Here is a 15,573-nt window from a genome sequence, read left to right on the forward strand (position 1 = left end):
GGGATTACAGGCATGCACCACCACGCCCAGCTAATTTTTGTATTTTTAGTAGAGATGGGGTTTCACCATATTGGCCGGGATGGTCTCTAACTCCTGACCTCAGGTGATCTGTCTGCCTCAGCCTCCCAAAGTGCTGGGATTACGGGCAGGAGCCACCTCGCCCATCCTCCCTTGACTTTTGATATAACATTGTCGCATAACTGGTTGGTTTTCTTATTTCAGCAAAGCCAACTGTTTCCCAGTCATCTCTCTGATTATAGTTACCAATATTAAATACTGTTTGAGAGTTACTTGTTTACTGAGATAATTTCAGACCTAAAATTAGACTTTTCTCTTAGACGCAGATATTTATTTTGAATAAACCCTTGGAGAAAAACACTTTTCTACTTTTTTCCATCTTTGTTGGTTCAGGTGCTGATGGAACTGCTGCTAATTGAACTGTGTCCTGAGCTGAGAATTCATTTAGATCAACTTAAAGCTGGCCAAGTTTGAGACTGCACAAATAAACCACCAGAAAAATGTCTGTGTAATAATAGACATGAAGCATTTTCCTCTTTTCCACAGAGGGCTTGACTGAGAACCATACTGATTTTTATTTTAGTTACCTCCCTCTAGTTTTATGTGCAATTAGTAGAATCAGGGAGGACGGGACTTATGCTGTGGTAGGCAACAGAAAAAAACTTCTATTGATTTTTATTTAATATGAATACTTTAAAGATCAACATACCGATTGAAATACAAATGTTAATATGTGAGAACCTAGGAAGTATTTTAAATATTTATGAAAATATTTTGTTTTAAAATGAACTATGAATATTGTACAGTTAATTTCCTCACTGAGGACTGTGAAGATTCTTATATTATTTCATGTATATTGAAGAACATTGTTAGGCAATGCTTTGTGTAAGGTTATTGTGAAGATTTTATTGTCTTTATTTTTACCAAAGATTTCCCATAGTTTGAGCATTCGAAGCAATAAAATATAAAAATGAATCACAGCGCTCTATGATATTTAAGATACTTATATCTCAAAGAGGTTGAAGCTCTACAGGCAGTTCAAATATTTATCAAATGCCTTTTCAGAGAAAGCACTGTGCACTTAACTACTTCTGCAGGGAAGTAAAAGTTGGCCGCCTTCTCCAGAGACAAAATAAATCTGTAAAATACACGAGTTTTAGTGAGCAGAAACAGCCAAATTAGTGCTTGAAGTGAGGCATTAGGGAGGAGAGATGGGAGCTGACCCTTGGAGTATGGGCAGGGCCGGGATGGGGGAGTGGAAAGAGGACGGCAGCTACTTCAGGGGCTCAGTTGTATTATCAAGCCTTTTAGGCCACAGGGGCATTAGGGGAGATCCAGAGTACAGACTTTGTGTTATTGATAGTGGGGCGTGGACAAGTACTTAATTTTCTTGGGTTTCACCATCTATTATTATGCAGTAATAAAATACCTTCCCCTGTCTAATCCCCAAGAATACTGAAAACAAAACAAACAAGTAAAAGGTAAAAATTCCATTTGAATCCCTGAAAGATACTCCCCTAATGACCCAGGATGTAACCTATGCCAGTTTATATACGTATGATATACATATCATACCTGCCAACTTCTTGATAAGAAACAAGTTCTGAAAGATAAATGATTAAAAATTAGTAAACCAAATGTTATCCTTAAGATTTTTTTAGTTATAGCTTTTTTATCCTTTTTTCAAACCATGACGATATTTGACACTTAAAAAATACCCAAAGTTGGCTATTGATAAAAATTGCCCTTCAAAAGACTATATAGAAAAGACCGGATAAAATACATTCAAGGAAGAGAGGCAGTGTGAAGTTGTCAAGCCCAAAGAACTTATCACAATACAATTATTGGAAATGTCCATTTTAGGCGTAATTCTATACTATCATTTAAACTGTAGCTGTTAAGTTTATATTGTGAAAGAGAAAGATCACTATTATTTTGTCTCTGTATTTATTTATGATAAATTGTCATTTTTCCATGAGATATCAGCTATAAGGAATCTTAGAGGAGTGTGTGTGTGTGTGTGTGTGTGTGTGTGTGTGTGTGTGTGTGTGTGTAAGAGTGATGATCTGGAAGTCTCAATGCACTTGAGTTACAGACTCACCGCACTCGCAGGTCAAGGGGTTTACTACTGTCCTCAGCAGTGGTAGTTTGCAGGGGCTCACTTGTGCCAGAGCATCAGCTTTATGGTAACTACAGTAAACTGAAATTTTAAATTCTGCATTGGATTTACGGAAGACATTTAAGCATAGCATGTTACCATGTATGGCACAAAGTCAAAGTTGATGATTTCTGAAACCCATCTTTTAATGGCAGTTTAAAAAGTGCTCTTTACTTAGGGCCGATCTTTTATTATGTTCCTATTTTAAGATTTTTTTTTTTTTTTTTTTTGAGACAGAGTCTCACTCTTTTCGCCCAGGCTGGAGTGCAATTGCGCGATCTCAACTCACTGTAACCTCTGCCTCCCAGTTTCAAGCAATTCTCCTGTCTCAGCCTCCCGAGTAGCTGGGACTACAGGCGTCCGGCATCATGCTCGGCTAATTTTTGTATTTTTAGTAGAGATGGGGTTTCACCATGTTGGCCAGGCTGGTCTCAAACTCCTGACCTCATGATCCACCCACCTTGGCCTCCCAAAGTGCTGGGATTACAGGCGTGAGCCACCGTGCCCAGCTAAGATTAGGTCAGGAGACTCCATCTCAAAAAAAAAATAATAATAAATTTTTTAAAAAAAGAATCTTTAGGAACTGGATTAAGTGTGGAGAAGAGAATACCAGTTGGGAATTTGGATCTTCAAGTGGTTGAAGGAATGTTACATGGATGGTATTAAGAGATTTGAGACAGAAATACATGAGCATTTGAGGATATCTCGAACTGGAGTCTGTTGAAATCTCTTCCCTTACACAAAGACAAAATGAAGTTCAAGCAATACAGACAAGCCAGAACATAAAACTAGAGCAAATAATTTTCTGCCATTCAACAGTTCTTAGTGACTATCACCTCCATATTAATTGCATTTTCCCATTACTAAAAAGAAATCTTGTTTAAATCCACTGTCGGGATGGTTGTGATTTATAAAATAAAGCCACATCCTTTAATATGTTCATAAAAAAAAGCAATAGTTAAGGTATCTCTGAAACCTGTCTTTGATATGTATATTTGTTTCACAAATGAATAGCCTTGTACGATCTTATGCATATGGATCTTACTGTTTTTACTGTCACCTTTTGCCTTCATAGATGTCATCTATATAAGGAAAGCCTTTTGCTAATTTTAACAATATTTAATTGTAGTTCTTGTAAATGATTTCATTGAGGTTTTTACCACAGGGTTTTAAAAATGTAGAAAATGAGCTGAAGCACAAAGAAACAATTTGCTTTAATTTTCTTTGAATATTTTCATATAGCAATTGCTTTTTGTTTTATTACACATTCTGCATATGTATATAGCAGTTGTTTTACTCATTAAATTAAGATCTTTGAGGGAAGTTTTGGAGGGGCAAGATTCTAAAGCAATGTCTTATAACCCACTTTTTTGAAGTTTATATGTAATAAGCCAATTATTTATGAGCTTTTTAAGAACAGGATGTCTCAAAAGGCTTAGTGCAGTTTTAGCTTTAATAACTTCAGAAGTAGAAATGCTATACATACTTGTTTCATTCTTTAAATGTCTTTTACACTTAGTTTTGTGAATTTACATTTAAAAATTTTAAATGACTGAAACGAAATTTAAACATTATTCAAAATTCACAAAACTAAGACAAATTTTAAAGAATTAAACTTTCAAATGATGGTTTTAAGTAAGTTTGTATCATTTCTACTTCTGAACTTACTAAACTAAAGCTAAACTAAGTCTTTTTGGAGACTCGGTATTTAAGGAAGGAAAACGATACTTGCTGTATAGAATGGTTTGGATACTTGATATGGTCTCGGCCAGTCTGTAGGGTAAGAGGTGGACCTCTGAGGACTCTTCTAGCAATTTGACCTTGTGTCTAGGTTTCAAGTTGCAAAACTTAACAGCGTACAAATTCAAGAACGAAGTAACATGTCACCTGTAAAATACCCAGGATAGTGTAATTTGTGATGTGCAAAATAACCAAACATAGCTACTGTAAAAATACACACATCGTGAGGTGTTAGCATTGATGATCTTTGTTGAAATACATTGTGGTCTAAATTCTTTGACGAATAAGTAAGGAGTGAAGTTCATCTGCCAATGCAGGATTCAGACGACAAGCCTTAAAATCAAAAAGAGTCAGATATTTAGATACATTCTAATTGTTTGGGTCTTTCTTCTTTTTTTTTTTTTCTTTTTTGATTCGTTTTTAAGAATAGTAAAGTACAGTGAATTTCAAGAAAATTTGTTAAGATACTTTCTATTCTGATGTCCTACTTTAACCTATGCAGAATAGATCAATACTCAAAATAATCATGTTATTATCATTGAAAGAGATAACATTTTATCAGTGCCAAGAATAAAGGGAACTTAAGCACCAATGATAGCATTGTATGTTATGAATTATTAAAATAAGGAAAATGGAAAGCATTAACATTTGGCCTCAAAGTTGTTATGATCTCATTATGTGAATAACAGCATCTGTAATAATCTTATTTTAAAATATATAGCTAAAATAATTTTATTATGTCTAAATAGTGACAAGGTGCATAATTTCTAGAATGTCAACAATTTGGGAGACAGAGCTCTCATCCAAACCCCACTCTATGCAGTAATTGTCCCTTCAGTACCCACGACAGTTGGTCACTAGGTATTTGCTTGGTTGCTTCCAGTAGCAGGAAGTTACCACCTTTAGAGAAAACTTGTGTTTTTCTTTGTTTCCTGAACTGTTGTGTTAGAAAACTCTCCCTTATGGCCGGGTGCGGTGGCTCACACCTGTAATCCCAACACTTTGGGAGGCTGAGGCGGGTGGATCACGATGTCAGGAGATCGAGACCTTCCTGGCTAACACGGTGAAACCCTGTCTCTACTAAAAATACAAAAATTAGCTGGGTGTGTTTAACTAGAGTTTTCTAAAGATATTAAGGATAGGATAGAACCTGAAATTGGCTTGGTTTGGAAATTGGTGTAATACAGAGAGCTTTTTTTTTTTTTTTTTTTTTTGAGACGGAGTCCCAGGCTGGAGTGCAGTGGTGTGATCTCGGCTCACTGCAACCTCTGCTCCCAGGTTCAAGCAATTCTCCTGCCTCAGCCTCCTGAGTAGCTGGGATTACAGGCACACATTGCCATGCCTGGCTAATTTTATTTTTCAGTAGAGACAGGATTATTTAGTATTTTTAGTAGAGACCCAGTTTCACCATGTTGGCCAGGCTGGTCTCAAACTCCTGACCTCAACTGATCTGCCCGCCTCAGCCTCCTGAAGTGCTGGGATTAGAGGCATGAGCCACCGTGCCTGGCCAGTACAGAGAGCATTTAAATGAAAAAAGTTAGACAACTGTTATTCATACTAAGAATGGTGTAGAGGTAAATATCTTAAAGATCAGTTGGATTTGGCTGTGTGCTGTGTGTCTATGTTTATGTGTTAATATGGCTTTGATGCTCTGGAAGTTTTAATTTTAAAGTAATTTAGGGTTCCCAAACTTACCTGACATTGGAATCCCACAGGGAGCTTCAACAAATATGCTTCTGTCTCCTAGAGACCATGATTGAAATTTTCTGAAATAAGGCCTGAACTTTGGAATTTGTAAAAGATCCTCGGGTGATTTTAACATGCAGAGAAGCTTGGGAACCACTGCTGTAGTCAGCCAAGGGACTCAGAAGCCTCCCCCACTCAGGCTGAACAATCTGTGTACCACAAACACTGCCCTACCAAGTCTGCTGTGATGTAATTCTAATTTTGACTCATGGATGTGATGGACCTAAGATGTGCACAGCTTTTTGGTTTTTCTTTTTTTAAAAAAAATCTAAACTTAAGAGTTAGTATTCATAATGATCTTCCTTACCCCCCTCCACTACCACACCCCTTGCTTTTTAGTAGTTACTTTATTTGAGATGTGAAACGCATTTGGGATCTAAATAAATTGATCACATGGATTAAAATATGAAAGGCTTATTTTAACTGATTACCTCAAACTCAAGAATATCCCTCCTAAGCGGGGTAGATGTCATGCTCAAAAAAACTTGAAACTCTATTTCATTACCGTACTAGAATGAACATAGAGGTTCACACTTGTTCTAGATGAAAGACATAAACTGTTCAGCTTTAAGGTCTTGGTGCTGGGCCTTAGGCTGCAGATAGTAGCAGAATGAAAGAGTAATTTGCATCAAAATAGGACTTTTAATCATTTGAGCTAAATTATGCTAATAAGATTCTGACAGAATTGTCTGCAAACAATCTGCCTGTCTGACAGCTTCTCTGTAGACAGAGGTTATCTGCACAGTAATTGAGTAGAAAAAACACTAATCCGTAAAACTATTCAAGTTGCAGCTAAAAGCCTGGCAGTTTCTCTTCGGGTGAATTTATATTTTGTTCTAAAGCTTACTTTAGAATAATAGTGTTTAGCGGTTGTTTCATCCCTGGTGATGCCCAAGCCAAGCTGCAGACACCTTGCGTGGTAGAAGGATGCCATTGCCATGCCTCTGCTGATGAACTCCGGGAGACAGTCTGTGACCTGGGCGATCATGGGGATGTCGTGAACCTCATCGTAGTCAGCGATCCTGAGAGGATGTAGAGTTGTGAAATGGAAAAGACATCAGTTATGGTAAGTGTTTGTAAAACGATGTGCCTAGAGACTGTCCTTGTGCCTGCAGTGATTTCTGTCTACTGCTTTGAGAACTAAGTTGTTTGCTGTGTGGTGAAGGGTCCATATAGGCACCTCATACCAGGAGAAGATGAGCTTACCAGAGTGGTGACTTTACATCGTCTCTGTAATTATGCTCAGCAGGCTCAGTAACCACTAGAAAACAAAGGTATGTTTCTTTTTTCTTGTAATATTACTATTGGAAGTTTAATGTCACTTTGTGGATTGAAACTGAATGGAGATGAAAGCATTTTCTATTTCTTTCGATCAGGTATGGAAACAACCTTCAATCTGGACATTAGCCACATAGGACCAGAAAACCCTTTCACTAGCACATCTTCTTTAAAAATAGACAATCGGCCGGGCGCGGTGGCTCACGCCTGGAATCCCAGCACTTTGGGAGGCCGAGGCGGGTGGATCACGAGGTCAGGAGATCGAGACCATCCTGGCTAACAACGGTGAAACCCCGTCTCTACTAAAAAAAAAAAAATAACAAAAAAATTAGCCGGGCGTGGTGGCGGGCGCCTGTAGTCCCAGCTACTTGGGAGGCTGAGGCAGGAGAATGGCCTGAACCTGGGAGGCGGAGCTTGCAGTGAGCCGAGATTGTGCCACTGCACTCCAGCCTGGGGGACAGAGAGAGAGTCCGTCTCCAAAAAAATAAATAAAAAGGATAGTGGAAAGAAGTCATCCTTTATACCCAGATACAAATATGTACAATTGTGTGAGAATGCGATCCAGTCAAGTCCATGTTAACCACAATGTCACAGGGAGTAGGAATGTGGGAAATAATGGAAAGCGCCAAAGATTTTAAAGAACGATTGAAAGCCTTAGTTCTAACTAAGATGGGTACATGCTTTGAGACATTGGCAATCACTCCTACAAGTGTTCTGCTGCCTGGAGCCCGAGACGCTGGGGAAGCGCGGTAGAAGCAGCCCCTCCTTCCCTTCATCCTCTCTTGTAGATCACTGCCCTGCACCAGGGCTCGGAGACGGGGGAGAGCTGGTGCTGTGGGAAGGGTGTGACTGGGAAACCCCAGCACACGCAGAGTCTGATGGCCACTCTAGAGTACACCCAGGTCTGTCTCCCGACACACTGCTTTTATACACTGTGGGTAAATACGTGTAGGGAAGTACATGGAGCCTTACGGACTCCGGGAAAAGACGTTTTTGTGTATTTTGTTAGATATAGTGTCAGTCTTTTAACCATATTCTCATGTTGCAGTTGTTATGAAGCTGTATTTCAGTTATGCAGTTATAGAACTGCATGACCGAGGAGTGCAGGAAGAAATGAAGACGTAATAAGCATGTGATATGCCGAGCTGTGTTAAGTACATGATTATAATCCTGCTATAAAGGCATGCTCTTCTTACAGATAAGGCAATTGCTGCTTAAGAAACTTGCTTCAGCTAGTAGCACTGAAATCCTGAAGGCTAATGGCATAGAATTGTGCTATCCAGTATGGTAACCACTAGCCATATGAATATTTACATTAATTAGAATTTGAAAGTTTAGTGCTAAGTTGCATTAGACACATTTCAAGTGCTCAATAGCTATCATTTCTAATATTGCAGGAAGTTCTGTGAAGGATTTGGCGTAGAACATCTAGTAGGCATTCTTGTCAATACTTTCATCCAGTTTCTTCAAATATTACTGCTATGGTTTGAATAATAAGTTCCCTCGGAAATCCCATGTTGCTAGTGTGATTGTATCAAGAGGTGGGGCCCTTAAGAGGCGATGAGGCCATGAGAGTGCCTCCCTCATGAACAGGACTAAAGCCCTTTTTATAAAAGAGGTTTCCTGTAGCTTTCTGCTGTCACCTGAGGACATGATGGTCCTCCCCTCTGGAGGTTGCAGCCCTCTCCTGGCCTCTGAAACTCTGAGAAATAAATTTCTGTTTCTTATAAATTACCTAGTGTGTGATATTCTGTTACAGCAGCACAAAACAGACAAAGACATTCACCTTTTGGAAAATGCAACACACTTCGTAAAAAATTTCATCTTATAGTAATACTCCACGAGATTCCCTTGAGCATAGACGTTTCCGCGTTCTGCTGCTTCTCTTAAGCACTGCAGGGCAGCTTCCGTATCCTGCCGGATGCCTTGTCCATACAAGTACATGAGACCAAGTGCACCCTGGGACTCCAGATTCCCATTGCCACATGCTTCTGAATGCCAGTAAAATGCCTAAGAAAAGCACAGTTTCATCATTGTATTTGTGATCCACTAGATGAAATTATAAGGGAATACTGGACAGAAAAGAAGTCTGTGTTTCCCAGATAGCACTATTAATCATCTCTAGGGAAGAGCGGTAGGCCTTTGGATGCATTTCACACTAGCACACATGCTTAACACTGTGGAGGCAAGTTCCTCCGCTGTCCGTCCACAGTGCAGCTGAGATCACAGTCCAGGCAGCTTATGGCAGAGGAGGACCAGCTGTCCTAGGTTTCAGGATTTGGGGATCTTCCAGAGTAAGGATCAGGAAGATGCCAAACAGGAACTAAGTGTCTGAAAGGCGTGAGGCACAGCAGAGGAGGGGAGACCGCTGATGCTAAGGGAGAGTTTGAGCTCCCGGTGGATTCTAGAGACGGCAGCTGCTGCGATCAAAGACAACCCAGGATAAACGCTGTATGTAGGCTCAAGCACATTTGCCTCATACTCCACTACAGTGAATTTGAATTCATTAAAACAATTCCAGGTGGCTGCTTATCTATCCAAAGATGGCCTTAGTTATGTGCCTCTTGCAAATTTGCCATTAACTCCCCTCTTACAAGTAGGACTCAGCCCCCATTTCCTTCTCCTTATAGGATTTTTTGGAAACTGTTTCAACCATTGATGAAAGAGATTATATTTCTGTGAAAGTCTTAGATGGATTTTATTTGTAACTAATTCTTGGTATATTTTACTTATTAGTATCAATTATTTCTCAAGTCAACAGTAATATTCATCTATTCATGCTTAGAAGGATTTTGGCTGTAATTTCAGGACTGTTTCTCTTCTTTTAGCTTTGATAGTATAGTATACAAAATACTCTCACATTCATGGTTGCCTTCAGTAGAGGTAGGGAAGGGGGCATTTATAAATAAAAGGGCTTTGGGATCCTAAAATGTATGCTTTCTTTACATTTTAAGGAAATATAAGAGATATTTAAAACAACATTCCCCACCATTTTCTCAAAAAAAGTAGTGAAACAAATATTAATCTAAATATAACACTAGCATTAAAAAAGAGGGGACCGTTACCTTTTCTAACTCCGTGGGCTCCTTGGTTGAGTAATACAGCCCGAGCATACTTTGAGCCTTCACACTAGCTTTGGGATTTCCACCGTCTGCTGCGATAATCCATAGTCTACGAGAGAAAGCGAGGCCTGTTATTCTTGGTTTCAGCATTTCATTCAAACCTAATCTTGTTCTCAGGTGGGATTACCTTTCAGCTTCCTCATTTGATCGTTTAACACCTTTTCCTTCATAATAAGCTCTTCCGAGGTTGTAAGCAGCTGCAAATTTTAAGTGTCTTGCTTTGGGACATGGAGAATCAAGAATTTTCTTCATATAGTCCACCCCTTTCTCCTTCGACAAAAAAAAAAAAAAAGAAGAAAAAAACCCTAGTTTTTAGTTTTACCCAAACTGAATCTCTTTCTCCCAATAAGGCTGTGAAGTGTCCGCCGTCTGACATGATGTATAATACTATGAATCTGTGCCCAAGGGGTACGACTGTCCTGGATTCTGCAGGGCAAGTGATAAGGAGGAAAAGAATCTCTAAAAGTACATCTCCTATTCAGGCACTCCCAGGAGCTCTGGGATATAAGAAATTGCCTTCCTTTTACGGTTGCCTGAGTTGATTTAAGTCTCAATATGGGCTTCCTTTTTTCTCTCCTCCCTCCCATCTAATAACCCTTATCCTGAATCAGCACAGTTCTTAGAACTGACTGAAGTGCAAGAATGGCCAGGAACAACTTTCACATTTATAATTCTTACGATACACTTGTGAGCCCCTAACAAACAGTGTCTTCCATTCAAGCATACTTTTACTGTGTGCTCATAGTTTGTATCTAATATACAAACCTTATGCACTAATACGACATCAGCTACGTGGTCACAGGGAAAGCATAGAAGATATTCTAACCACTAGCAAGAACAGACTGCACCCTCCACCCACAAATCCATCAGACACAAACCTTCAAACATCACCCAAAAGAAGAAAATAATATTGGACAATCAAATATATTTTGGTTTTTGTTTGTTTGAGACAGAGTCTTGCTCTGTCACCCAAGCTGGACTGCAGTGGCATGAGCTTGGCTCACTGCAGCCTCCCAGGTAGCTGGGAATACACACATGCACCACCACGCCAGGCTAACTTTTGTATTTTTAGTAGAGCCTGGCCAACGTGGTGAAATCCTGTCTCTACTAAAAATAACAAAAATTAGCCAGGCATGGTGGCAGTGCCTGTAATCCCAGCTACTCTGAAGGCTGAGGCAGAAGAATCACTTGAACCCGGGAAGCGGAGGTTGCAGTGAGCCGAGGTCACGCCATTGCACTCCAGCCTGGGCAACAGAGCAAGACTCCATCTCAAAATATATGTATATATATATGTATTAAAATATAAATAATTTTAATTGTGTCCAATAATCCACTGACAATGAAATCTTAACCACTGTGACCAAGACACTAACTTACAGCGTCTAGAGTGGTCCCCAGCCCATCATAGTACATCACTCCTAGCTGGTACGTTGCTTGATGGTCTTTCTCCTTGATTTCTTCAAACTGTTCTAATGCTTCTTCAAACCATCCCTAGAAGCACCCAGAAGATATTTAATTATTTTTATTATGATCTTAAAGTAATCCCAAAGGCACCAAGCGGTCAAGTGTTTGTGCCCAAGTTAAACACACAGTTAACAATGCAGCCATATCTGAACCCATGCCCCACGCTGAAGAAGCACGCTCTCAGCCATGGTGCTCTGCCATCCTCAGAGTGACAGGTACACGATGAGCCCTCAGCAAACATTTGTTGCCAGGATAGATGAAGGTGCCGTCGAAAAGTGAGAGAGTAAGTGGGATATAGGTGAACAGCTGCCCAAATAGTCAACGAATGGTGAAGGACAGTCGGTCCCTTTTCAAGTCTTCCCGGGGAAGTCAATGAAAAACCGAAACTACATTACTGAAGTTGGGGGGACAGCTGGCATAGCCCTTCCTCAGTCTACTTCCCAGGCCCCCCCAACAAGATGTGAAGAATGAGGGTGATTTCCTCCCATGCTATCCAGGAACAACTAAAGCCGCCTCTAAGTACCAGATACAAATCAGGGCTTCAATTATTATTAATATGAAGATATCTGATAATATAAGCATTTTTTTTTTTTGAGAGGGAGTCTCGCTCTGTTGCCCAGGCTGGAGTGCAGTGGCACGATCTCAGCTCACTGCAACCTCTGCCCCCTGGGTTCAAGCAATTCTCTGCCTCAGCCTCTCAAGTAGCTGGGATTACAGATATGCACCACCACGCCTGGCTATTTTTTTTTTTTTTTTTTTTTGTATTTTTAGTACAGACGGGGTTTAGCCATGTTGGCCAGGCTAGTCTGTAACTCCTGACCTCAGGTGATCCACCTGCCTCGGCCTCCCAGAGTGCTGGGATTACAGGCGTGAGCCACCGCGCCTGGCCTGATAATATAATTATTAAATATTTTGAACAAAAATATAAAAATTTGAATTTTAATCTATCGTGCGAAATGGATTTTATGCTAAAATGACTCCCATAAATGGCTTTCATGACATGGATTTTATGAAGAAAAGTCAGGCAGCTCCTCAAGCTGGCAGCGCTGTATCCTGCTGTTAAAACCACAGCCATAGTCTATGAGTTGGACAGAATTTCCCTAGTATAACACAGTAAGAAACTCGACATGAAATTTTTGTCTGAGGATCTAACAATAGAATTACAGGAAATGAAAACGAATGAACAAAAAATGATACCTCTTCAAAATATAGTTGACCTCGTAGGAAATATGCCAGAGTGTCTCCTTTCAGTATTCTTTCCTTCAAGAGCTGCAATGCCTTATCCACCAAATTAGCATGGGTGTAATGATCTGATTTTAAAAAGGTAAGGAATTCCATCAACCACACAATATGAATTTTCTCTCTTGAAGTCATGAATCATATAAAATCCATCTAACACTGTTGACATTCTTGCTTTCTAGTGCTCATTCCTACAACTGGCCTCCTTAGCTCTAGGAAGAAATATTACCTGAAAAAAGGGCATGGTCACAGTACCTAACACTGTGCCTTGTCTAATAAAGCAATACTGGCTGGGCGCGGTGGCTCACGCCTGTAAATCGCAGCACTCTGGGAGGCCGAGGCGGGTGGATCACCTGAGTTTGGGAGTTCAAGACTAGCCTGACCAACATGGAGAAACCCCGTCTCTACTAAAAATAGAAAATTAACAGGGCATGGGTGGTGCATGCCTGTAATCCCAGCTACTCGGGAGACTCAGGCAGGAGAATAGCTTGAATCCAGGAGGCGGAGGCTGTGGTGTGCCAAGATCGCATCATTGCACTCAAGCCTCGGCAAAAGAGCGAAACTCCATCTCAAAAAAACAACAACAACAAAAAACAATACTTGTTGATTGGTTTCACACTAACCCTGCTCATGGCCAAGTAGGGCCCTAGCAGTGCAGGGCTGGGTATAAGTCTATGCATTGGTTTGTCTTCAATGGGCAAAGCTGTCTGGAGAGGTGAGTTAAATTCTTAATTTGAGCCTTAATGAGATCTCCTCTAACCAAATGAGCAACCCATCCCTAATAAAACATTTTTAAGACTTTAGGGAAAATAAGGTATTTAAATAATAATTGCAAGTCAAGCCTGGCATTGTTCTCTTTAACAAATGTGACATCTGGTTTCTGTTTTCTAGAAGCACGTCCTTAAGTTCTGAGAGTAAAATCAAGACCTAACTATCTATGAGACCTCACTGACGATTGGCTACCAGATAAATGAGCCATTTCACAGATTCTTGCGGGAAAACTCAAAAGGACTGTGATGATTAACCACTTCCTTGAAATCAATAAAACATGATTTCTTGTCGCGTTTGCTCTGGCATACAAAATGAACTGTAGAGTATTTTCCAAGGGAAGCGCTTAAATATCAGGATTCGTACCAGTCTTTTCCTTTTTCCACTGGAAGAATTTTTGGTTTTTAGCAGCATCCTGAGATACAGAGACATAAAAGGGGTTCTTGGGCAACTTTTCACTGGTCAACTTCATCCTTTTTCCACAATGTGTATTCTGTAGGCAAGAATAAAAAATAAGTGGTAGAAATTTCTTCCTCCAGCAAAGTGCAAAGAGAGACTCTATTCCCACTAGGTGTTCATTAGGAAAAGCATCCTTCCCTCATCGCCTAGATAGAACACCAACCACCAACTCTGGACGTGAATATTCTTTCCTAGGACACCAAGACCCTCCCTAGCTGAGAGACAGCCATTCTCCATGTCATTTTCCACAGCATGGCATTCACCACAAGACCTGTTTGCACGTCCTGTCTGGCTATGGTTTATACGTTAAGATGGGTCATGTCGCCCAGCACAAGTGTTGCCACTTAGTGGGACCTGGTGACACTGCCCACAGACAGAGCTCTTCTGCACCGGTAGCTTCTGTGCCCTTGTAACTGACACTCATCGGATGAATCCACTTCAAATTAAAGCACGTGTCTATTTTACGTGGGAATACACTTTATTTTAGCTGTGTTGTTCAGTTTTATCTTCCTGTCTGTATTGGATTGCCATGTTATAAGATGGATCACAGTTGAATGGTAAATCAGTGTCTTCATATAAAATGCAGAGGTCACCTCATTTGGGGTGAAGGAGTCCAGGTTGGCCTAGGCCGAGGGTAGTGAGACAGCAAACTCAGTTGTTGCTACGCTTTTGTGTTTACTCCTTGGCATTCCACTGTTAGGGCTTACTTTCACCAATCAGAAACAAGCTTCCAGCAAATGTTCCTGATTGGTGGTCAAGAGAAGAAATCGAGAGACCCTTAGTGTGATTGGAAAGCTGCATTTTTATATCATTCCATGATGCTATTTTAGACAATAAATTGCTTAAGGGAGAATGAAATGCAGAAAAAAGGAACATTTAGTAGGGGAAAAAAATCACTGAATTATCTTTGTGATTTTGGAAGAGTCATTTAATCTTTTTAAGAGTCAATTTCCTCATCTTTAATGTGGACTATAAGTGGTCTGAATTAAAGGATTTTATAATGTTTCTTTTTAGATATATACAATTCTTGATTATATGATTCCCCAAATCTTATGGTTGCCTTTAGTGAATATAAAATTTCCCAATGAGCTTTACTTAGGGTGAAGCAATATTAGGTAAGGTATTAAGAAGAAAAACAATCCCTGTCGGATGGTGCAGATAGCACTCATTTATGACTGAGAGATTGGATGTGGAAGTTTTATTTTCACTGAAGACATTAACTCAATATGCTACTTATCCAAAAGGGCTAAGAAAAAACTGGGCATATTCAGGAAGGGCATCAGAAATTAAACAAATCAGAAAATAATACCTTACCTTGTTTAAACTCATATTGCCCTTTGTGGTTAGAAGACTGCACATGGTTTTTGTTGCTGTAGCTTAAAAGAAGTTTTGGAGACATCTGGAAAACAAAATCAAAGATTTACTGAGCTCTTATTAAATGCCAAGTATTGACCTTTGTGGTAAGGCTTTCTAGGCAGCGCCGACAAAACTTTATGAAATAAGGTCCATTATGAGGCTCATTTAACATATGGGGAAACCAAGGGACAGTGGGGAAGATAAGTAACTTGTCCAAGGCCACAG

General features: G+C 39.9%; 2 protein-coding genes across 5 annotated transcripts in view; one reads left to right on the forward strand and one right to left on the reverse strand.

Annotated features, from left to right (window-relative positions):
* Positions 1-998, forward strand: part of SNX25 (sorting nexin 25) — a 117,619-nt gene extending 116,621 nt beyond the window's left edge. For both annotated transcript variants that reach the window (XM_030816389.1, XM_030816390.1), the window contains one exon: positions 412-998. In XM_030816389.1, coding sequence (XP_030672249.1) covers positions 412-492 — 81 coding nt within the window. In that variant the 3' untranslated portion in view covers positions 493-998. The remainder of the gene's footprint in view (positions 1-411) is intronic.
* Positions 999-2,681: 1,683 nt separating this feature from the next.
* On the reverse strand, positions 2,682-15,385 carry LRP2BP (LRP2 binding protein). 3 transcript variants are annotated; one of them, XM_012508193.2, is made up of 9 exons: positions 15,307-15,385; positions 13,900-14,026; positions 12,724-12,836; positions 11,440-11,553; positions 10,190-10,332; positions 10,006-10,111; positions 8,727-8,950; positions 6,510-6,684; positions 2,682-4,249 (listed from the first exon to the last, which is right to left on the reverse strand). In XM_012508193.2, exons 1-9 carry the CDS (start codon positions 15,349-15,351, stop codon positions 4,184-4,186), a joined length of 1,113 nt encoding a protein of 370 aa, XP_012363647.2. In that variant the 5' UTR covers positions 15,352-15,385; the 3' UTR covers positions 2,682-4,183. The 3 variants fall into 3 exon arrangements, with proteins under 3 accessions (XP_012363647.2, XP_030672252.1, XP_030672251.1); XM_030816392.1 differs by lacking the exon at positions 11,440-11,553 and having other exon boundaries at positions 10,190-10,329; XM_030816391.1 differs by lacking the exon at positions 11,440-11,553.
* Between the last annotated feature and the right edge of the window lie 188 nt (positions 15,386-15,573).

The sequence above is a fragment of the Nomascus leucogenys genome, chromosome 7b (genome assembly GCF_006542625.1).
Source record: "Nomascus leucogenys isolate Asia chromosome 7b, Asia_NLE_v1, whole genome shotgun sequence".
Taxonomy (NCBI): Eukaryota; Metazoa; Chordata; class Mammalia; order Primates; family Hylobatidae; genus Nomascus; species Nomascus leucogenys.

What these genes read in the sequence shown, in the direction of transcription:
- LRP2BP (XM_012508193.2), bottom strand. Translation starts at nt 15,351, where the DNA reads ATGTGCAGTCTTCTAACCACAAAGGGCAATATGAGTTTAAACAAG. An exon ending in TGGGGACCACTCTAGACGCT is followed by an intron (nt 10,333 to 11,439) that starts GTAAGTTAGTGT and finishes TTTTTGTCGAAG; the next exon opens with GAGAAAGGGGTGGACTATAT. An exon ending in CTAAACACTATTATTCTAAA is followed by an intron (nt 4,250 to 6,509) that starts GTAAGCTTTAGA and finishes TTTGATTTTAAG; the next exon opens with GCTTGTCGTCTGAATCCTGC.